The following is a 23,877-nucleotide window of genomic DNA, read 5'->3' as shown; positions in this document are numbered from 1 at the left end:
CAAGGCAGCTGGTCACATTGCATCCACAGTTAGAAGCCGAGAGACAGGTGGTAATCCTCAGCTTGCTTTCTCTTCTATAACTTAGTTCAGGATCTCTCAGTCCATGGGATGGTTTCATCCACATTCAGAGAAGGTCTCCCCTTTTCATCTAGTCACTTTATACCCAGAGGTGTGTCTCCATGGTGTTTATAAATCCAGTCATCAAGGTGATGGTGATAATTAACCATTACACCCTTCAGACTTTGGATGGACCTCCCTGTTTGTGCAGGGACATTAGTGGCTACCTGTTGGGATTGCTGGGAGAAGCAGATGCTCAAGAAAGGTTGGATCTCTTCCCATTCCTTTTGTCTGAAAGAGCCTGAAGAACAAGAAGTCATGGATGCCCTCAGGCTAAGAGGATGATAAGCCGTGAGGCTGTTAGTACATTCCACCTGTGATGTCCTAAGTCGTTAGGAACGTGGTTCCTCTCTCTGAACTCCACTCTTTTCCTGCAAGCTGACAAATGCTGATGCTTGCCTAACTATTTTAGAACTTGCCAGTTGTCAAAAATACCCAGTGCTTAAAAAATACGCAGTGACCCAAGTGCCTTTCCTCCAGGTGCCAACAGATCGATCCCCTCAATAGACCCGAGAGAGAATCATGTTCCCCTAATGGCCCTGGCATTCAGATTCAGCCTGTGCTCTTTAAGGGTTTGGGGGATTGATTAGTGCTGTTCATCACTCTCCTAATACCCCAGTAGAGGAGGAATGTGACTTATTCTAAATTACAAGGAGAATCTGTGGAGAACAAGGGCTTTGAACTTGACTCTTTCCCTATCAGCCATTCTTTTTCACTGGGGTGAATGCTCCTGGAGAACAAGGACTGCACTATTCATCTCTCTATTAATAGTATTCAACCACAGCCAGATACCGAACAGGTGCTCATTAAGGAGTCATTGGATTCATGAAGGAATAACGCTGGTCTCACATGGGTTTAGAATATATCTTGGAAATAGCTAACTACCTATTTCCCCAGTGAACACATGTTTGGGGGAACTGTGGATGCAGCAAGATACAAAGCAGGTTACATCTCTAGCCTCAATAGAGCCTTTTTTTCTTTTTTTCTGGGAAGAGAAAGAAACAAACCAATATGAATATTTAAGGTGTTATGAAATGGTAACAGATTCTAGACATGAGAATGCAGCTAGTGAAGGGATGAACTTTATCAGGACAGGATTGAAGTGGCCTTGGTGGAGATGATGACCCGAGTATGCTCTACAGTTTCTTAATAAAGTCAGGGGAACCCATTTTACAGATAGGTTGGGAGAGAGTTTGGCAGGCAAGCAAGACAGCAAGGGCAAAAAATTCCAAGGTTCAAACTAGTCACACTAGTGAGCTAATACACATCATGGTCAGTGTGGCTGGGTAGGGGAAGGGGGTGAGGGAGGAAGTGACGTCACAGGATGATGGGGAAGCATAGGATGAGTATGGCTTTACTGATGACAAGGCAGCAGATGACATTGTGGAAGGTGTTGGTGGGGGGACCCAAGATTCATGGGGCATTAAATTCTAGTATAGTTGGAAGCCATAGGAAGGTTTTAAGGAGATGAACATCTCAGTTTGACACATGTAAAAGACTCTTATTGCCCAATGACTTAAGTGAGGTAATTTTTTTTTCAGTGAAATTATTACTTTTGAAACTAAGTTCATGAACTTAATGCTGCTTATTTATTATTTTACTCTTTTGTGATATTACACAATCTCCTCTTTCTTTTACTATTATTAATATTTTTCATTTCACTTGCAAGCATGTGTGTGTTGTGCATGTATGTCTATGTATGTGGACATGAGTGTATGTGAGCATGTATGTGCACCTGCACGGGGAGTACAGAAGCTCCTGTTGACTGTTTCCCTTGCTGGAATACACAGGCTCCAGTTATTCTGACTAGCCAACTTGTTCTAGGAACCCTGTGTCTCTGCCTCCCGAGCACTGGGACTACAGGTGGGGCCAGGGCATTTACAGCATTTTATAGATCTAGGGATCCAAGCTCCCGTCCTCATACTTGAGTGGCAAGCACTTTATCAGCTGAGCTATCTCCTCAGTCTCATTCCTTTATCAATTTTTAATTTTAATTTTTTACTGGTGTATATTCATTATACACAGGAAAGGGTTCCATTAAGACAATCTATTTCAAGTGTAACATGTTTTTGACAATATTCACTCTCAGATGCTCTTCTCTCTTTCCTCATTCCCCAGCTGCTTTCCTACTCCCATTTCTTCCTTTACCTTTCTTTTGGTTTCATGACTGTCTCTATATCTGTCCCTATCTCTCTGTCTTGTCTATTTGTCTTCGACCCTGTCTCTGTCTCTCTGTCTTTCTCTGTCATTCTCTCTGTCTGTCTCTCTCTCTCTCTCTCTCTCTCTCTCTCTCTCTCTCTCTCTCTCACGATTTTATGCATCTATATAAAGTCTAGGACTCCTGAATGAGAGGCAACATGATGATTGTTTATCTGAGTCTGGCTTATTTCATGGAGGAGCAGCAGGGGTCCATTGGCCTCAGCCCTGGGAGGGAGCTGGGCCATCCACCGTTCAGGGATTCCTTCCCCTCTCTTCTTGCCCACAGGAGACTGGAGCAGAACTTCTTCAACTGCAGCTGTGACATCCGCTGGATGCAGCTGTGGCAGGAACAGGGGGAGGCTCGGCTGGACAGCCAGAGCCTTTACTGCATCAGTGCTGATGGCTCCCAACTGCCCCTCTTCCGCATGAACATCAGTCAGTGTGGTGAGTGAGCATCAGCACTGCCTGGTCTGGCCAGCATCCCACACACCCCAGAGGAGGGGTTGTGCCTCAGGCTGGCTTGCCAGGGCCTCTTTGCCAGCTGTCTCCAGCCTTGACCACTGCAGTAGGTGCAAATGAGATGGAACTTTACCCTTCCTGGTCATTTCTGTCTTGAGCCAGCTGTGGGAAGGGTAGTCCTAGAAAGAAAGGCAGAAAGGAATCCATGTGCCTTTCTTAGCTGATCCCTTTTTCTCTGAGTCACCTGTCAATCAAACATGAGGCAGCGTGTTTTAATGTGCAGCCTCTAGAATTACTATATTGGGAGCTTCTGAGGTGTTTTCTAGAACATCAGCTTCTATGCCCAACCAGAGACTAGCGAATGGAATCCCTAGTTCCCATGGGAACTGGACACGCACCAATGTGTAAGACAGTGCCCAAGTCAGTTGAAACTGCAGACATGGTTGCTAGAATGGAATTCCATGAACAGGTGAACCACTCAGACCCTTCTATGTAGGAGCATCCTGCTCTATGTACTTCAGTTCTTAGTTCTGCAGTCTCTGGAGTGGGAGCTGTCAATCAGCTGGGGGTGGGGTTATAGTTAGTACTCTTCACATTGATCTGACAAGAGTGATTAAAGGCCCATTATGTGGAAGAAGGCTTGGCTGCATGAAGGCAATTTGAGGCAGTTGTCTACTTTGTATCCAGAGTCAGGTTCAGAGAGAAGGATGAGTGTTGGTTCTCAGCTCAGCTTCTCCTTTTGTTTAGTTCAGGCCCCTGCCCATAGAATGGTGTCTGCCAACTTTGGTTAATCTATTCTCTCAGGCATGCCTAGAGGTGTCTTTAGGTGATTTTTGAGCTTGTCAAATTGACACTAACCATCACAAGGGTCTCGCACGAGCTCAGAGAAGTTGTGCTAGCTGTGCCAGCATTGTCATTGGGCAAGGCAAGAAGCACCACTGTCTGCCTGGTAGAGGCAGAGCTTCTCTGTGTACTGACACCTGGCATTTCATCTCCTTCTCCCCTCTGTCCTCCCAGATCTCCCTGAGATCAGTGTGAGCCATGTCAACCTGACTGTCCGAGAAGGAGACAATGCCGTAATCACTTGCAATGGTTCTGGCTCTCCATTACCTGATGTGGACTGGATAGTCACTGGGCTACAGTCCATCAACACCCACCAGGTATGTGTCCTATAGCCAGGCCCACTAAGAGTTAAGCAATGAGTATCCCCTAATTATAAGAAAGAGGGGGATATTGGGATCCTGTTCCTCCGTGAAGAAACATATAGACTCAGATTCTATGGAGATGTAAGTTTCTTGCCATTTTGATCTTTGTTGTGGTTCTCTACCTTCCATGCATTGGTTTCCTGCTTCACAAAAACCACCCAGTTTTACCACTTAACACCCAGTATTAATATAAGGATCACCTGAATTCCAAGGAATCCAGAACATGGTCTGTGTGTTTTCAGTAGCTAGACTTCATTCAGCTTTTCCTTCTTCCTGAAGGTGTTAGGGGTTAGAAAAGGAAGGCATCCTTGTGTAACTGGTTGGTAATTGTCTTCTGATTGGGGTTTTCAGACCAATCTGAACTGGACCAATGTACATGCCATCAACCTGACCCTGGTGAACGTGACGAGTGAGGACAATGGCTTCACCCTGACGTGCATTGCAGAGAACGTGGTGGGCATGAGCAATGCCAGCGTTGCTCTCACTGTCTACTGTAAGTGCATGCCATCATGGAGGGCAGAGAGGTACCAGACGGAGGCTGGGATGGGGAAGATCTATTATTAGGGCTGATCTAGAGCCCTGATGCTGGTCTTTCAAGAAGGGCAGATAGGCTGTCATAAGGCAAACCTGAAAAATATAGCGAAGAAAATTTCCTTCCCTCAGTGGAAGGTTTACCTCTCCAGTTCCATTTTCAAAAATCTCTTAGGTTGGTCTGTTTTACCTTTGGCATCCAGGAAAGGTCTCCATCTTACGAGGGGAGCTCCAGCTAAGATAGAACCAGGATGCTTAAATAAAGACATGTGTTTTTTTCCTTCTACTGGCTGGTGGTGGAAACGCTGCTTTACTTAGACTTTTCAGAGCAGGGTGAGAAGTGGGATCCCCATCCTACTTCTTAGAAGGTTCTTCAATACATAGGAGAATCCGTGTCCTCGATATCAGCTTGCTTTTCCCCACAGACCCTCCACGTGTGGTGAGCCTGGTGGAGCCTGAGGTACGCCTGGAACATTGCATTGAGTTTGTGGTGCGTGGCAACCCGACACCCACGCTGCACTGGCTGTATAATGGACAGCCACTGAGGGAGTCCAAGATCATTCACATGGACTACTACCAGGAGGGTGAGGTCTCAGAGGGCTGCCTGCTCTTCAACAAGCCCACCCACTACAACAATGGCAACTACACCCTCATTGCTAAGAATGCCCTGGGCACAGCCAACCAAACGATCAATGGCCACTTTCTTAAGGAGCCCTTTCCAGGTGAGTCATGTATACATCTTTTCTGGAAGCTGGGGGATGGGGGAGGTAGTTTGAAAGAATGAACGGCACTGATGCCTAGTTACCTGAATAACTGAGCTCACACTGGGACAGGGAGAGCCACTATCTGCATCTTGTGCTAACTAGGATAGCCTCCATTTTCCATGGCTACCATGACAAACTTCAGGATCCCCCAGAAAAACCTGTTGTGCATATAAAGATGTTCTGTATTATAGTAGAGAAATCTGAGACTTTAGAGATGAACGATACGGTCGAGAATCTTGACCCAGTGTTTTACATACCTGAGAATGCTATGCAGGGCTTGAGAGTATACTTTTATGAAGCCTCAATTTCCTCAGCTGTAAAATGGACACAAGTACAAGTGCATTGCTCTTCTGGAGTTTTATGGCTTTTGAATGAGTAAGATGCAGGCTTGGTATGTGACTACGATTCAGTAGCTCTCCATTGCTATGAACTTCAGAGATGCTTTGTGTGAACCTCATATTTACCAGATTGCTGTCTCAAACCTCAGCTGCAAGGCTTGCCTTGCACCTGGCCTCTAAGGCTGAGCTCTTTTTCTGCTCTTGTTTAGTGGTAACTTAAAGGAGAGGTAGATGATGCTAGCGGATTTTGATGGTACAAGTGTCACACTGACTGGAGCCAATAGTTGCAGTAATGGAAGACCTCTGAACTTGGGGATGTGATTCTGGCTTTTTTAATTCTGTTCAAATACCTTCCTGAAGTTTGAGAAAAAGAAAAGTACAAACAGGCTTAAAGAGAGAGGCTGCTGTGATATTTCATGACGGGTTATGCAGCTGATAAGTTTCTGCCCTTGTGGCTGTGTTTCTTTGGTGACTTTTGTGATTTGTGCTGAGGAGAGACTAGAAGACTTCCTGATCTTCAATCTTCAGAAGTCAGAGGTTCTAAAGGAATAGAGGAAGTGTATGGACTGCTATCACACAGTTCCAAAATAGAGAGGCATCAAAAGCTGGCTCCATGCTCCATCTGTTTGGAGGAACGTGAGGTCACAGCTACAAATAACCACAGAGTGTTGGCTCTGGAAAGCTTATTTATCTCAGTGTAAGGGAAGGAGAGCTGGGGCCCCGCAAGGGACACTGAAGAACTGAGGCTGCAGGTTGTCCTAAATGCTTGTCACTGATGTCCAAGGAATAACAGAGCCACACCAAAAAAGGTCTAGAATGTGCTGATAATTGAGACCAAGCAATTTTTAGGCTCTGACTTTCCCCCTCACCCCAACATCTCCCAAGTGTGCTCACAAAGAAACCTCAAGGAATTTGCCGTCGTGGGCCATAGTGGGATCTCTTTTGGATAGAATATGAGTCCTGGTCTGCACTGTAGCATCAGTGGCTTTTGAATATGGAGACAGTAATTATAGGGTGGAAAAGAATTTCTGTTTCCAAAGGGAAGCTATTGGGACATGGAGGGAGTCCTGGAATATTAAAGAGGGAGGTGAGCCACTCTGAGCTCCTTCCTCCAGAGAGTGTTCTGAAAGCTCCAGGGCAGCAGGGGCAATGGGTGATGTGAAGGATATAAGCCCTTGTTTTATCCTCTCCCCTTCCAGGAGAGAACAGTTTCTCAGTATCCTCTAGCCATGTAGACACAGGCTCTGTACATACACATATATTCACCATAGTTGGTTGTAGATGGTTTGGTTTTTAAGGTTTCTAGACAAGCAGAGTCAATATCACCTGGGAATGAGTTAAATGACTTAAATTCAAACTCTTGAGTTTCCTTAGTTCTCTTTAATCAGAGACTCTGCAGTGAGTTCTGATGATGAGATAGATTTTCAATTCCTTGGGTGACTTTGACAATCCCTTCTTGGCGATCAGTTACCATTAGAAATTGGTGACCACTCAGCCTCAGGAGGAGGGAAGGAGTGGGATATGGAATCCCTGAGAAGCTGGAAAAAGAACGGAGCTTATCTGAGGATCCTTCCTTAGATGTGTCCATAGTTCAGGATGGACCACTCTGTGCAGAGGCTTGCTTGTTTTATGAACCGTTGTGTTAAAGGACTTAGTGGACGGTTGAAAGGCTGTGACAGGAAAGGTGGGCCACCCATGTCATGTGACAAGATCGCTTAATGTTCAGAAGAGGAAATTATCTGGAGGAGTAGGCAGGGGTACAGTCCTCTAAGCTCAACCTTGTGCTGGTTACAAAGGCGGTCTGTGGATCCTTCTCTTCTCTGTTGGCCTGACAGTGTTAAGAGATCATATTTGTCATGTGTATCCCTCTCTCCTTCCCAAGCAGCCGAGTGCTATGATTAAGAGCCAGAACTCTGAGGTTGGGCAGGTATAGGTCAAATTCCATCTGTGATTCTCAGGACAGGTGGCCCAGGATACTAGGATGGTGCTGAGCACATGGGCTCTGTGAAAGCCAGTAACTGCTCTGCACCTCTGTTCCCTCACCTGTGAATGGGCATGATCACAGTGGCCCCTGCCTAGGTTGCATTGCAAAGAAAATGACGTTCAGTCCGCCAAGTGCTCAGCAGTGCACTGGGACAAGGAAAAGTCCTCATTGCTGTTAGTTCTTGTTACGGTTTCTCACGTTCGGAGGTAAGGAGAATTCAGGAGTTCCAGACCAGTAGACATTCTCAGTCCAGGTGGGAAATCCTAGCAGATAGTCCCAGGGCAGATTAGGGTAGTGACTGTGGTTCAACACCGGAGTTCAGGTGTACACATAATTCCCTGTCAGTTGTGCGACCTTAGACAAACTACTTGCTTCTTCTTCAAAAAGTTGTGACAGGGGTGGCAGGGAAATGGCTCGGTGGTTAAAGGCTCTTGTTACTCTTCCAGAGGGCCTGACTCCAGTTCCCAGTACTTACTCTGTCCATCTCAAAGCCATCTGGGTGGGATCTGATGACCTTTAATGCCCTCTGTGCTACCAACATACATACAAATAAACCTAATAAAAGTAAATCTTGTTTCTAAAAAAAAAAGAAGTCATGATGAGGAGTTAGAGAAATTACTCCACAGGTGAAAGTCCTTCTCTACAACAGGAATTCTCAAGCTTTCTATTGCTGCGACCTTCAATACAGTTCCTCATGTTGTAGTGACTCGTAACTAAAATTATTTCATTGCCACTTCATAACAAATTTTGCTACTGTTACAAACCATGATGTAAATATCTATGTTTTCTTATGGTCTTAAGTGACCCCTATAAAAATTTGTCCCCCCCCCAAAGGACTCATGACCCACAAGCTGAGAACCACTGCTCTTCAAGCATGAGGACATATGTTTCGATCACTAGAAGCTATTTTTAAAAAGCCAGGCATGCTTGTGCATGCCTGTAACCCCAGTGCTGAGAAAGCAGACACAAGACAGACTGATTCTAAGTGCTTCCTGAGCAGTCAACATAGCTGAAATTGTGAACTTCCTGTTCAGTGGGCTATCTAGTTTCCACATGCATACACATGGCAGTACACATAAACAAACCATATATACACACACTCCTTCTCTCCCTCCCCGCCCCCCCCACACACACACACAGAGAGAGAGAGAGAGAGAGAGAGAGAGAGAGAGAGAGAGAGAGAGAGAGGGAGGATAAACATAAACACCCAGGCAGCCAGGCAGACACACACACACACACACACACACTCACACACACTCACACAATTGTGAATATTAGTCCACAGGAAAGATGCTGCTTGAAGTGTTACTGTCTATGGGCGGGGCTATAAGCAAATACATCCATTCACTGCACAGCCCTGTACCTGCTGGCTCTGTCCTTGTCTCAGCCTGTTGTAGAAGTCAGAGGATAGATAATTCCTAGTATCCTTTTTATTCCAGCATAAATAAGGCTTCCCTGTTCCAAAGCTGACATGCATCTTCCGTGTATGAATGCTGTCTGGCCCCAGCAAAGGACTTGCTGATTTATGCTCAAAAGTCATGAAATGATTTTTGAGATTACAGGATTCAAACATGTGGCCCAAATATTCTCCAATAAATGGGAGTCTGCAGAGAAATAGAAAATAAATGAATATTGTTAATCTGTCTCCTCTCTCTTTTCATGCTTCGAAGCTTAGGCTAAAGCCCCATCTCCTCCATTATCCCCTAGACCAGATCTTCCCCACAGTTATATAGAACATGCAACAACAACAACAACAACAACAACAACAACAATGAACCAACAAGACAACAGTTACTGCTATGCATATTTTCTGATAGACTCCACAGAAGGCACCCTATTTTCTGCAAATAGTCATAGAAGAAAGCCGACTGGTTTATGTTTCGTAGCCCAATGATTATAGTTTCTAAGAGGCTTAGCCAAGGGCCTGGTAAATGGGTGAATGAGTGAAGCAGCTGACAGTCAGCCAGCGAATGATTTGTCCTTATATTTCAGGGCCTGGCAGGCTCAGGGGTTGGCATTGTGGTGCAATGGCTCCCAGAGGAATTACCAGCATCACTATCACCCAAGAACATAGAGAGGCAAATTCTCCAGGATGGGGGAATGGCTCAGTGGTGGAGGACTTGTTCAGAGTGCACCAGTGAGGAGCTAGAGGTGTGGCTCAGTGGTAGAAGGTTTCTTTAGGATTCGTCAGAGCCTAGGGGTATGGTTAGGTATAGAGGGTTTGCCTAACATGTGTGAGGCCCTAGGTTCTATCTTCAGCAATGCATAGACTCTATTAAAATGTATGCAGACCTCATGAATCAGAAATTCTGGGTCAAAGACCACTAGTCCTGATTTGATTTCACTTCATTTTGAAATAAATCTGGTCTTAAAAAGGGTAAAAGTTACAAAACGCTGAGAGGGACTTTCTTCTATCCTTCACTTGGCCTATCCTAGATGACAGTGTCTCACTCAGCCACAATATGGTGCTCAAAACCACGTCACAGACATTGATTTAACAGGGTTATCTAACTTATGGACTGCTGACTTGATCAGTGGCCCCAACAATGCCTTGTGTTTTGTAGGATCCCACCCAGGATTAGGTAGACATCAAACTTAGTTGCTATATTGTAACCTCAGCCCCTTTGAACCTGGGATAGGTCCTCAAGTTTTTGTTTTGTTTTTGGTGAGAGCATCATGGAAATGTTTCTCCACCCTTCTGGTCCATCCTGTTGAAGAATGCAGGATGTTGTCATGGCTTATCAGTGATGAGGTCAACTTTATCACTTGGTCAGATGCTGTTTGTCAGATTACTACACTGCAGTGACTTCTTTCACCCCTAGCTAATCAGAATAAGGCTTTGAAACGATACAAATAGCTTGATTCTTACCACCTTTTCTAAACAGTGAATCTAATGTTCGTTAATGATTCTTGCCTGCACAATTATCTATATAGTTATTTTCAAATGACAGTGGTTTCTGCTTCAGTCCTTCCCTTTGTTAGTTGGAATTCCACTGTAAGAATTCCCACTCATTTGTTCACTTAGACATTTGTTAATGTGAAGGACTTGTCGATGTCCTTATAATTCACATATTTGCTTTCTAGGTTTGTGGTAGTAAAGTGGTATAGACTGGGTGGCTTAGATAGTAGAAAACCATTTTTATCTCAATTCTGGAAGCTAGGAATCTGAGAGCAACTGTTGTCAGGCTTGGTTTATCCCAAGGCTTCTCTCCTTGGCTTGTAGAGTCTTTTTATTCTGTGTATTTGTTTGATCTTCTCTTCTCCTGAGCACATCTATGTCCTAATTAATGCCTTCTTATCAGGACTTAATGGCTGAATTTTCACAAATGCACCTTGTCTCCAAGTGACTTTCTGAAGTACTGAGGTTACAACTCAGTCATATGGATCTTGAGGCAGCACAAAGCAGTCCATAAGAGACCATGGCTCTTATCAGTGTTCCTTTGGATTGTCTGACATCTCACCTGACCATGGACAGCTGCTTTCTCCTCCCAGGACCATGTGTCTTCAAGTGCTTTCTTGCTATCCTGAACACATGAGCATGCTTTTTATTTCTCCTGTCCCTTATCTGCAATAGTTCATTTCTTTAGGAAACTCTCCTTCCTTTCAGTGGAATCATCTTCTGATGAGTCATTCCATTATGTGCTCAAGCTCCAGCAGTGCTAGTAGAGTCGTTCAGAGCCCAGTTTTAGATTTGAATCAACTCTAATTTCTCTCTTGATGAACGGTATTCAATTACTTAATCTCTAGAACTCTGCTATACATCCTCTAGGAGGTTATAAGGCTTGGATGACATAGCACTTGAAGCACTGAGCACAGCCCCTGGCTCCTAATTAATGTCCAACTGAGGATTAACTTTCATTATTGGGAGAGCCATTTCTACAAGTCAAAGTTCAGATAACACATGTCCACATGGATGATAAAAAGGGGTCTTTCAAACTTCTCAATGAGGTATCAGCATTGCCTACACATATTTGGGGAAGAAAATTTATTTTAGGGTCATAGCTGGGCCTACTCTGAAGTGCCATCTCTGGTATCCTGGCACCCAAAGGAAGGATGTTGTGGTCAGGGATGCGGATAGGTCCTCAGTTCTCTGCCTCACAATGAAAGTAGCTTGGTTGATATCTCCCACGTGGACTTCTTCTTTGAGACCAGGAACTATATCTACAAATGTTAAAGCCTCCATTTTGTAGGAGTGCCCCTATGAAGAGGTAGTGCAGTCGTTGGAGAGGGTGACTTGGGAAGGATTTCTTGCTGTGAGAATGGGGATTCGTGGTAAGTGGGAGAGGTCACAGCTTACTACATACTGGATGCTGTACTATACAACCCATTATCTTTTTGTTATTGTTACATTTGTTAATTGACATTTTGGTCTCTTTGTTTTTTTCCAGAGAGCACAGATTTCTTTGACTTTGGTAAGTTGTCTCCATTTTGGCTTTGAAAGTCTTTGTCCTTACAGTTTGGTGACTGTTAAATGAAGACTGCCTAGTCCATGTTCCCAGATCCTTAGTACATTATGAAAAGGAAGAAGACCTAGACCCACTTGTCTTGGGCAGTTGTCCTGGACCACAGTTTCTTCTACAGGACTACCAAACCCCTCATTCTGTACTGGGATTAAATGCAACTGAACTGTATACCTACTTTGACTCACTCAGAGAGTTTTCTGAGGTATGAGCATATTGTGGACCTCAGCCAGGTAGAGAGGCAATGTACTAAGACATCCTAAAGGCTGCAAGAGGTGAATATTGGGTCTTGAGACTCCCATTGATCCTCTCGGTTCTTCTTATAGAGAAAATGTGAAGCCTAAAAACTTGGCAGTGTTACTCTTCTGAAATTAAGCCTTTGGACACAGCCTACCTTGGGTAGAACCATGGTTTCTCATGGGCTCACATGTCCTTGAATGGCATCACTTAATTTCAGTTTAGAACAGAGTTGAGGGTGGTGCTGGACAATCCTTGAAGGAGTTGGCATTTAGTATGTTTGTTTTTTGATTACTCTCCCATGCAGCAATCACTGCCATTTCTGCCCAATTTCAGGCCAGGGATAGTAGAGCAACCCTATGTAGGAATACTCTGGCTGTTTGGCAATGTGTAAATGCCATCTCGAACTCCTTAACTTGTTCTTGGTCATTAACAAAATCCTATTCATATGAAGATGAGTTTACTGCTAATTTCTTGTTTTAGATATCCAGCATTTATTAGCATAATTTTTTATTGTGAACTTTGATGTGTTCTTTTTTTTAATTTTATACCATTTTAATTACGTGCAAGTATTAAGGTCAGTTCTAGGTTGAGAAACTATCAATACAATAGACGAATATAGTCAAGGAACAAGCAAAACAATGAACACAAGTAATCAAAGATTACAATTGACTGTGGATGTAATAGTACCTTCTTATATCTGGTGCTATTAAAATTAGAATTTATGTTGAAATTAATACAAAGAAATACTCCTTTATATGACACATACTCTAGTTCATAAGATGTAGAAAATTTTATGTTTATGTTCCCAGTACTGTGAGAAAATAGATTCATTGAGCATTCAAGTTTCTAAAGGCTTTTAATGACTCATAAATAGTTCCTTCTTTCTCCTGTATTATCTTAACATAAGAAACTAGAAAACTATATGACACAGTTCAAATTAAAAATAACATTGACTATTATAAAAAAAAATCCTATAATCTCTCAGATGTCCCTTTAGAGAATCCAGAACTCAGGCCATTTCTTGCAAAGAGTGACCGTAGAGAGAGATGACACTTGGTACTATTTCCTGCCCCATTGACTGGTGTTTAATTCCAATTGCCATTGTGTTCTCAAACCAGTCTTAGGGGAGTGTCTAGAGGGCTGTTCATTAAGTTGGTGAGCCTGGAATTCACTGAGGAGTGAGAGGGAAATGGGAGGAAGGCCAGGAAAGGAGAAGGAAAGACATGCCCTAGTCAAGGGGTAACGATGTCAGTGACAGCGGCTGCCACTGTTAAAATCTTCCTAATCCTTCCACTGGCCAGGATTCCAAGCCATTCTTTTTTCTACTCCTGTTCTGTACTTTGTGTTGTAGTGTGCTCTCTGGGCTAGATGTAGGAGGTGGGTGGGACAGTCTGCCTTCCTTTGGGATTTATTTTATTTTTTTTTGTAGTACTGTAACATGCATAAGGCGGGTAGCTACACTGGAACTCAGTTCTTGGTGGTGTCTGCTCAGCTAGGAGGGTGGATCTAGAGACCTACTTCCCAAGGACCAGGCAGGCACTTATTTGGGGCCAGTCAGCTAATTGTCCTCCTCTCCTTTGTATTTCTTTTTAGATGCTGTTGCAAGCCCTACACCTCCTATCACTGTGACCCACAAACCAGAGGAAGATACTTTTGGGGTGAGTTCCTTCTTGGTTAAGAGGAACACACTTAAGGGTAGAACTATTTTTGGACTTCAATTGAGGTGCTAACTTGTCCACAGAGTCTCTCACATTAAACCAATGGTAGAAAAAAAGCATCGAGGATTGATTTTCTTTGCAGGGACTCAAACTGTCCTTGTTTGATGGGAGTGCTTCATTATTTGCAGAAGCCTTTGAAAACCTGCTCTAAGCCCCAGGGCTAGGAAGAGAACAATTTGAAATTCCCAGTCTCTTAGGAGTCTGGCTAGGCCTGGCTTGCAAGGCCTGTTGACTGGGCAAACCTTCAAAAACCTGAGCTAATCAGAGACTATCCTTATATAGGTTTTTCCCATGCCTGTCTCAGAGTCTGAGGTTTCCCTGGGGAGAAGTAGCAAGGAGTCTCTTGAGTCCAGAACTCCTGAACTTCTCTGAGTAGAATCCTATGTAAAGATTTCAATGGGAATATGAAGAATTTGCTTGCTCATTGAAACACTAGACAGAGGTTTCTCCCAACATGCCATTGTGGTTCTAGAATGGCATCAAGATAAAAGGGACTCAGAATATTGAATTAGGTAATGTTTCCTAATCTAGCTGATTAATTTATATTTTGTTAAACAAAAATTTTAAAGTTTTCTTAGGGTCTCATAAAATGACTTCTAAAGACTTTACTCCAGGGGTACCCAATATTTTGACATTGTGACATTGTGATGTGTATAGGTGTCCTGGGGTGCATATGGGACCAGGCATGTAGGCTTCTGGGTGCACACGTCTCAATAGCAGAGATTTTAGGTGATACTGTTCGGCTGAAATAGGTTTGTTCTCATTGGCCACATTACTTTTGAGTGACTTGGGGCTTCTTGTGACTGCTCCTGACTGCCTGTGTTTGGCTTCTAATAGGTGTCCATAGCAGTCGGACTTGCTGCCTTTGCCTGTGTCCTTTTGGTGGTTCTCTTTATCATGATCAACAAGTATGGTCGCCGGTCTAAGTTTGGAATGAAGGGTAAGGTTTCTATCTTTTGATCAAAAGATACTATTTTCACCTCCATCTGCTCTATGAGAAAGCCTCTGGTCACTGGACCTTGGTAGCTCTGGTAAAGACCCAGGTCTGTGTTGTTTTGGGTTATTATGGACTGAAAACTGTGTTGGGATCTATAGGAACCCATCAGCAACGCTGAAATCTACTGGTTGCTCAGATGGTCTTGTGTGATGAGCACAGTTTGAGCCAGAAGTTAGGTATGGTGTAGATAACAATTCTTTTCATTAGTGGGTGATCTAAGGGGCTCTTCATTTAAGTGCCTTTTTCTCTTGTCTGTACCTACCTTTGGAATCTTGTTGTGACTTAGCACAGTGAGGTGGAGGGTGGTGAACCCTGATATTGAAATGTTGCCCATGCTATTGTATCTCAGCACGTAGCTCTACACAGAGTCCTGGAATGGATGCCAAGAGCAACATGGTTTCTAAATCTGCTGGCCCGCTTCCATGTACAGAGTACTCAACCCCATTATGGCAGAAGTGGAGTGCTGGGGTGTGGTGCACTGCCAAAGCTTGCAAGAGGCATCTGGCATGAGAAGGGTTAATAATGGTGAATTAGCGTCCATGGATGTGGGTAAATGATTTGAAAGAAACTGGATATTACTGATTTCAGAACAGAACCTTGATTTTCAAGATGTCTTCCCAGGCGGGGCTGTCAAGCACGACTGATGTTGGCAGAGGTGGGGAGGGAGGGAGAGTTAAAGGTTACTTAAGCAACATTCACGATGATGTTTGCCGGTGGCATTATGAAATCCAGAAAGATGAATTCCTAAGGCATTAATACTGGAAGTTAGTTTCTGTGGTGGGAGTCCTGACCCTGGGGACCAGGGGTTAAAACAGAGAACATGAATGACCTTCATAGGAGAAGATTTCCATGGATTCAAATGTGGAAGTAAATCCTTATGTGACTGAATGTGGTGAAGGGATGAGTGTTTGTACATAAATGGAGCTAGATTTAATTATATTTTCAAGATTATGGCTCTTCCTTAAAAGGTAAGAGCACTGGCATATAGAAAGTTACTCAGAGATGATGAAGGAAGAGTTGAGATGTGGGGCCAGGTGGACTGGTCTTTCTGGAGGCTTCTGCCTCTGAACGCTTTGCTTTGATGAATTTGAATAAGTTATGGATGAAGGCAAGCCATACTTTCTTTTTCTTCTCAACCTTCCTCTCTCCATTCCTCTGTCCATTGCACTTCTTAACTTCTTTCCTCTCTCTTATTACTTTTCCTTCTATCCTTCCTTCACTTCTTCCTTCCTCTCTTCCTGTTTTGCAGAAGCCAGGATTGAACCTAGGGAAGTTAGATGTGATGGGTGATTGTTCTACTTTTGAACTATAACTCTAGTTTTTGTGAATAGTTCGATATATTCTGAGAGAGAGAAGTACACACACTGGTAGTTTCCAAAGAGTCCATAGTTTTTAATGGCTCAAACAAGTCTGGACTACTCTTGGGCACATTGACTAAAGACACATTTTCTGCCAGACCTTACCATTTGTTCACAGAGTTCCACAGGTTTAGATGGGATGGCTGCCCAGTGACTCAAAGCCTTCTGTCTTGGGTAATCCTTGGACCATTGGCACTGAGCACTGCTGATATATTTTTTCTGCAACCTTTTCCTTTTTCTCCACAAGCAAAAATCAGGATTCGGACCAAAGGGAAGAATAGGACATTATTGCTTTTCCCCCAAGGAAGCACACTAGCAGCTGAGACCCTGACACATGCTTGGCAGTGGTGTGAGAGCAGATTTTTTTTCTATTAATTGTCATCCTGTTTGTGGAACAGTGTGTCCCCATGTCGGATGGATTAGGCAGCATGCAGAGTGTTGCCCTCCACCAAGCTGTCTTTGGTATCTCCCATTCCCTGATCTCCTTTTTCAGGCTGAGCTGCCCTATTTAGTCTTGATTAGTCCAGGAGAATGTGTCCCCCACAGGTAGAAATAAAGCATCTCCTGTTCTAAAGTCAGGCAACCTGAAGCTAGGGCCAAGATATGGAGAGATGGTATGTCCAAGAGTGACTATTTAGAATTAATATTGCATCTCTCTGATCTTGATCATAGTCTGTTTTATTTGGGTTTCACATCATTTTATAAGTAAACAAATGTCATATGCCACAAATAATTTTGATCTTTGGTGGCCATGGACTTATCAGTCACTTTTGATTTTAATTACTATGACCAGATCACTAACAAGATTTTTTTTGACTCACATTTTGAAGGTGTAATTCATTACGGTTGGAGAGTCTCATTGAGCTTGTAATGGCGGGAATATATCACTGCGACTTCCTACCTCTCGGCTGACTATGGTGTAGATATTATTCTGCTCTTTCAAGCCTGCAGTCCCTGTGATGATGTCACTCACATTCTGAGTGGTTATTCTTCCTCAGTTAATTCTCTCTGAAAAATAGTTATTGATAGATCAAAGGTGTGCCTCAATATTCTAGGTGATTCTAAAGCCAGTTGTATTGACGCTAGAGAATATCACACAACATCCAAATCTAGTAGAGAAAGTGACAGCCTGAGTACCATAAGGCTCCTAGCTCTGCCTTACATGAACCCCATGTCTTTACATACACTTCATTTTCAGGCTTAAAATTTCAAATCTGGGTGAGAATCCATATTTGCTCATTGGCGTCCATATGGTTGCTCAGAAATTTTCAGAGCCTCTACTTCCTTAAGTGTAAGTTAGGAACATCGCTACTTAGCGATGGACTTTGTGAGTGGTGTAATATGGAGATAATTGGCTGTGTTAGATACCCATCGCTATGACAAGATACTTGTGGCAATCAATATATTAAAGGAAAAGTTACCATTGGATTATGGTTTTGGGGCTTTTTAACTGACTGAAACTCAGTTTATCATTGTGATGGTGCATGAAGGAGGAGGTCTGCTCAGTTTATCGTGGCATGGAAGCCAAGAGAAAGACAGAGGAGACTGAAGTCTCAGATTCTCCTTCAAGCCATATTGCTAATGACCTAACTTTCTCTTTCTAGGCTCCGCCTAGTCAAGACTGCCACTTCCTATTAGTGCCACAGCCCATGCCTTTAGCAGATTGTCTTTAAGGATGTTGGGATCTACATCATAAAGTTGGCATGGAAAGGGTTTCCTTGTCTTAGGTTTCCCTCTTCTTTCTTTTCTTGACATACGAGTCTTTCTAGACTCCTTTTAATGTCCTTTTGCAAAAATATAGCCCCCAAGGCTCCATCATGAACCTCTTTGTCTCAGACAATATGTAGTAGTAAAAATGTCCGTATTACACACTGCCCACAGCGCACTCTCATTTTTTCCCCTCACATATCATCTGTCCGTCCTCCTAGGCCGGGAGCAACTTGTGGCAGGAGTCATCTGTCTCTCAGCCCAGCATGCCAGAAACTTCATTCTGCATTTGACAGATGCTTGAACTCAAAAATGAAAAGCATCCATTTTATTCATTCCATTTGCTTTTGGTTTTGTTTTTGGAAGGTCTTGCTGTATTGCTCAGGATGGACACTAATTTGTTTCGTAGCCCAGGCTATCTTTGAATTAATAATCTTCTTGCTTAGCCTCCAAAGTTCTGTGATCTCATAAGTCTTCTTTATATTAGTTTTAATCATGGGGAAAGCATGTTTATTAATCTTATTAATCTGCAAAGGACTAATCTGGGTTAATTTAAAAATCCAAGCTACTTTGGAGTTAGGGAGGATTGGGGATGTTCACAAACAGTTCTTGTCATCAACACCTGAGGGCAACAGGCCTCATGTGGATATAGAGAAGAGATTGAAATGATCTTCATTATCTTTTAAGAAATAAAGTGTACAGAAAAATACAAAGATGGCTGAGTGAACTAACACTCACAGTCCTACTATTTAAAGTATTTACCATTTTATTTTATACTTCCATTGAATGTTTTATTCTTAGAACAGATTAAGCATGGCAAATATGATGAAAACCATGTTAACTACCACCTCTGATCCTGTTCCCTCCCTGGTCTCTTATGTAGCTGGTGATGTGGGCCCAGCATGCAACTGCTAGCCCCCTCGTCTTAGTATTTCTCCTTTCCTTTCTTATCCTTTCCTTTTCATGTTTTTGCTGTTTCTACACACCAATCCTTCTGTCCAGGGCCATTTCCCAGCAAATCTATATCCCACACATGGTTAAACTGGCGCCCGCTCCTCTAAATGATAACACTGTGTTAGAGGCTGGTAACCAGTTCATTTGTGTATTTCTAGGTATATGCATATTTACATGTACAGATATCTCTGTAAGTATCCATCTGCAGACTTACACATGTTACATACTTGAGTATATTTATAAAAATGTATTACTCTGTGTGTTTTAATTTGAATGCGTGTTTATCCTCTCCCTCACTTGCATATTGCCTACTGACTCACCAGGTATCTCAGAACTGTTCATGGATTTGACTGGACACCCACTTTATGGAAGCTGAGCATCTTTCAGATATGAACTGAATGTGTAATGTCTTAGGCTTCTCATTAACGATTTCCAACTCATTCATCAAAGTCTTGGTCTGGCAATATGAGCTCATCTTCCTTTGGATTCATAAAGGTTTTTAAATGATGCTGAACATACGGCTGAGATTTCTCTCTGCTACTGATGAAGCATGGTGCCTCAGCCTGGCAGGGCTGATCTGTGAAGCATCTGTATGGCCAGGGATGGGACCAATCAGAAAGACCTCCTACTGGAGCATGGCCCTGCAGGAACCATGTCCCCACTGTGCTAGGCCTTCACTCTCTGATTGCTAAATCCTGGGGTGCCTAGGTTGGGTGAGGGTCAAGTACTGTGAGGTTCAGGGCAGGCACAGAAATATACAAAATCGTTTCAGAGTTTTTACAGTAATTGTGTTGTGCTTGGTGCTTGCTGGCCTGGGAAAGACAGAGAGAGGGAGGGGGTAGGGGAGTTATGAATTTATAATAAGCTCATCTTCACAAATATTTTAAAATTAGATATTAGAAGACTGGGGTCTATGATCTGGCTGGGCTGCCACATCAGAAGAAACCATGGCTTAGAAAAGGGACTGACTTGTTCTGGTTTGCAAGCAAGTTGGGTTGAGAACACCCTACTTATCCCACTTTTCATGGCCACTCAAATGACATAACCCCAAGCTGCTCTGTTGTGACCATTCCTCAGTGCACCTGGCATCTTTATGCCACAGCCTTGTTAGAACTAAAGCCAGATAAAATGGCAATTTGTTTGAGCAATAATAAAACACCCCCTCCAGTTTTCTTATAGGGTGAAGTCCTTTTGAGAGGAAGACCTATGTGGCCTCTGACTCCTTTTCTTCATGACAATTTGAAGATCATAGATGACTAGAGGATTCAACCCCATATTTCTTGGCTTCCTGATGGGGTCTTACAGGAAACAGTTGAATGGTTTTAAAGAACTGAAAGCAGATCTTGGGCTTATTAGGATAATGTCCACATTTTACAGATAAAGAAACTGAGACCCCCAAAACATGCAGTAAGGAGCCAGAGTCCAAAACTGCCTAGGGTACCTGGTTCTGCTTCCTTATGGACTAGATGAGTGCAAAGGACACAGGAATGTCTAAGGAATGCAGCTGGATGGTGAGCAGCTCAGCCTGGTTCTTCAGTGGTGTGGCTAGTTATCTTTGAATGCTGTTCCCTTGAATGTCACTTTCAAAACTGTTAGCCATTCTTTGGAAAACCTGGGACACACCTGTTTTGGGGGACAAGTAGAATGGAAGGAGCCTCATTTTGCTCCCCTGATTGAAACAACTTTCCTTCATTTCCTTCTGTACACATTAAAGTCTGTGGACAGAGGGAAGCTGTAAGGACAGGCAGAGGAGAGTCAAGAAATGTAGCTTGAACTTCTAATAGTGCCTTAAGCGCTTCATCAGCCGGCTTGCTTTTGTCTTAGCTGTGGGATGCATGCTTGTGCCTCTGATGGGCCCATGGGTGAATGAGGGCCATACAGGGCTGTTCCATTGTAAATTAGAGCTGGCTAATAGGTACTTATAGTAAAGTGGTTGCCTATTTGATTATGATTGGGAAGTATTAGCATTTCCCCCCCCAAACAGATGGTAACTATCCTCTGAGCGGATGGTGGGATCATGCCAGAGTCTTGATTTGGAAGGACTAGCTACTGCCAGAAGATCTTGGGAGCTGCCATGACAGGGAGTGTTATTACCATTCCTCTGATTATACCACTCAGTTAAGGAGGAATGAGGCTTGGGAGGAGTCAGTTCTGATTCCTCTCTTGGCCTTCAGGTATTGGACTGAGATGGGTTTTCTCCAGGTAGATGGAGGGAGGGGTAGGAGGAATCTTAGAATCCTAAGGTTGATGCAGTCTTGGTATTATTTCTCAGCTGGGATACCTTGGCTACACGTCTACAGCTGTGCACGCAGAGCGAGGGGCATTGGTGTAAGAAGAGTGTGTTGGAATACCACACATAGGAGACACTGAAGGCTTTTAGAGGGGCAGCTGGACCCTGCATGGACATGCCACCAATGATACTGATTCACAGTTGCTCCCCTAGTCCTGAAACATACACTGTTTTGAAGTCTGTTTAATAGGATCAGAAACAAAGAGGAGTGCATGGGAGAAATGAAGCTGGGGAAGGAGTTGGGTTTTCCTAACTTCCTGGGATGTGCCCAGTCCCCCACAATGTGTGCTTCTTTCTTAACCTTTTGGTCTATATCCTCTTCCAGTTGACATGTGCAATAGAGGCAGGGTCCCCTTGGCCCTTGAAAGTATTGTGTTCTTGGAGTTCTCAGGCTGAGACTCCTGATATAAGGCCACTCTTTGGATATGAGTACGAGAGTGTTTTTCTGCTTTTATTTCTGTGTTGTCACCTTAAAGTCCTTACAGGTCCCAAGGAGTGTTTGTTAGAGTTTTATTGCTGTGAAGAGTCACCATGACCATGGCAACTCTTATAAAGGAAAACACTTAACTGGGGCTGGCTTAAAGATTCAGAAGTTTATTTCGTTATCATCGTGGTGGCTAATATGGTCGCATGCAGGCAGACATGATGCCTGGAGAAGGAGCTGAGAGTTCTACATCTTGACCTGCAGGCAGCAGAAGGAAACTGTGTGCCACACTAGGCCTACCTGGAACATTGAAGATCTCAAAGCTCACGTCCTCAGTGACACATTTCCTCCTTCAAAAGGCTCCACTTAATCCAAAAGGGCCATACCTCTTAAAAGTGCTACTTCCTATGGCCCAAGAATTGACACATATAAATCTGTGGAGGCCGTTCTTCTTCAACCACCACAGAGTGTTTTCATTCTCTTTCCTTGTTTTCTAATATTTTTGGAGACCCTCCAACGTGAAGACCCCCTAAATGACTCTTTTTATTTGGACATGCCTTGGTTAATTAAATAGGTTACATTTGTGGCAACCTTTCCCTTTCCCTGCCTGGACTTCACTGAGAAAGATTTTACTGCAGTCAGCCTTTCCCTGCGTGAGGACTATGGTGCTCAGGAACTTCAAGAAGAAGGCCTTGAGGTAGCATGTGTCGTTTTCAGGCATGCCTTTGCTTCCCTGCTCTTGGTGTGTCCTTCCTCAGGTGTGCAGTTAATCATCCCAGAAGTCCTTCATGGCCATCACTGCTTATGTTGAAGCCTATCTGCTTCCCTCCTCCCTTCCTTGTGCCTAACTCTTGGAGATCTAGGGAGCCAAGCGTTCTTCAGCATTGATTTTTCTGTACATGAAGAGAAGTCCCTGGACATGGAGTGCTATACAAAATGTTTTCCTCTGGGGCTACCTGCTGGCTGCTCTGTTCTTGGCAGGCTACTGTATCCTGTTGAACTGTGCCAAGGATAGCCAGTATACTTGGCTCTACACTCAAAAGCTATTGCGTTTCGGATTAATTTACTGTTGGCAGTACGATGCAGTGCTTACTAATCCATGGCATTGTAACTGGCTCCCAAAGAGTTAACATGCTTTTGACAGCGTAGTTTAGAAGCTCTCAACCTTTTGTCTCCAGCTACTCATGTGGCAGAGGCTGTTCATAAGTCTTATGGCTGTGCATGTAACCTGGCTCTTCCAGAAGTCTTGGTCCTCACAATTAGTTTATGCCCAAGAAAAATGTATCAGAAGATGTGTGAGCAAATGGAATTTTTTTCTTAGAATGAGGAATGAAAGCAACTTCATGTTCATTTTTGATCTTAAAGAATATCCACAGACTTTTGTATATTATGATCTATCACATTCAGGGTGATACACTCTCCATACTGGTCCATCCCATCCAATGCATGGTAACAATATGGAAAACCAAGAAGGTTGGGGGCTGTCAATTTAATGGTGTTCTTTACCCAAGAGGACCTTTGCCCCTGCAAAATCAAGTGACAGAAACTGCTACCGGAGAGCCCTACCTCTATTCTCATGGCACATTCTTTCTCTGTGTGGATCTTCTCCTGTGGGCCTTGGGAGTTTAGTTTGCTCAGAGGAGATGTTTGGCTTTGGCTAATGAAAAGCTGTCATGTGGCTGCAGTGTTCAAGTCTGTGTTTATGTAGCCTAGTCTCCTGTGAAGTCCTTTGGACTTCGGGACGTCCAAAGAAGCTGCTGGCGGCAAAGCAGATAGAGCAATAAGAGCTGGTCAGAAAGCACAATTTGGAATTAAGGAATAAATTAGGGAATTAAAAAAACCCACATGCTAATAAAAGCTGCCACAGAGCCAAATGCTACAAATGCTTCTCCAAGCACCTTCGGGTCTCCAGCTCACATGCCGCATGCCCACCACCGTGATGAGCATCATAGGGTAGTGGTGAAGTGTAAAGAGGAAGGACTTCCTTCATCCAGTGGTGCTTCCAGTATTCAGTGGTATCTGCTACCTGTTTCAGGCCCAGACCTTCCTAGGGAAATGAGCAAGAGCCCTAAGTTGACCTGTACCTACCTCTTGCCCTTAGAAAGCTTAATGACAGCCTCTCCATCCTTCAT

The 23,877-nt window shown here is 43.6% G+C and overlaps 1 protein-coding gene across 5 annotated transcripts in view; it reads left to right on the top strand.

Annotated features, from left to right (window-relative positions):
• Positions 1-23,877, top strand: part of Ntrk3 (neurotrophic receptor tyrosine kinase 3) — a 377,280-nt gene that overhangs the window by 112,812 nt on the left and 240,591 nt on the right. For 4 of the 5 annotated variants that reach the window (XM_028754779.1, XM_028754778.1, XM_028754777.1 and 1 more), the window contains exons 5-11: positions 2,603-2,760; positions 3,793-3,935; positions 4,332-4,473; positions 4,937-5,233; positions 11,986-12,009; positions 13,891-13,955; positions 14,853-14,955. In XM_028754779.1, the coding sequence (XP_028610612.1) occupies positions 2,603-2,760; positions 3,793-3,935; positions 4,332-4,473; positions 4,937-5,233; positions 11,986-12,009; positions 13,891-13,955; positions 14,853-14,955 (932 nt within the window). The remainder of the gene's footprint in view (positions 1-2,602; positions 2,761-3,792; positions 3,936-4,331; positions 4,474-4,936; positions 5,234-11,985; positions 12,010-13,890; positions 13,956-14,852; positions 14,956-23,877) is intronic. The other variant, XM_028754780.1, reaches the window with a different exon arrangement.

Source organism: Grammomys surdaster, unplaced genomic scaffold (genome assembly GCF_004785775.1).
Source record: "Grammomys surdaster isolate TR1022 unplaced genomic scaffold, NIH_TR_1.0 126036, whole genome shotgun sequence".
NCBI classification, from domain to species: domain Eukaryota; kingdom Metazoa; phylum Chordata; class Mammalia; order Rodentia; family Muridae; genus Grammomys; species Grammomys surdaster.
Note: the sequence above shows the minus strand (reverse complement) of the source record. Positions and strands in the feature narration are given on the sequence as shown.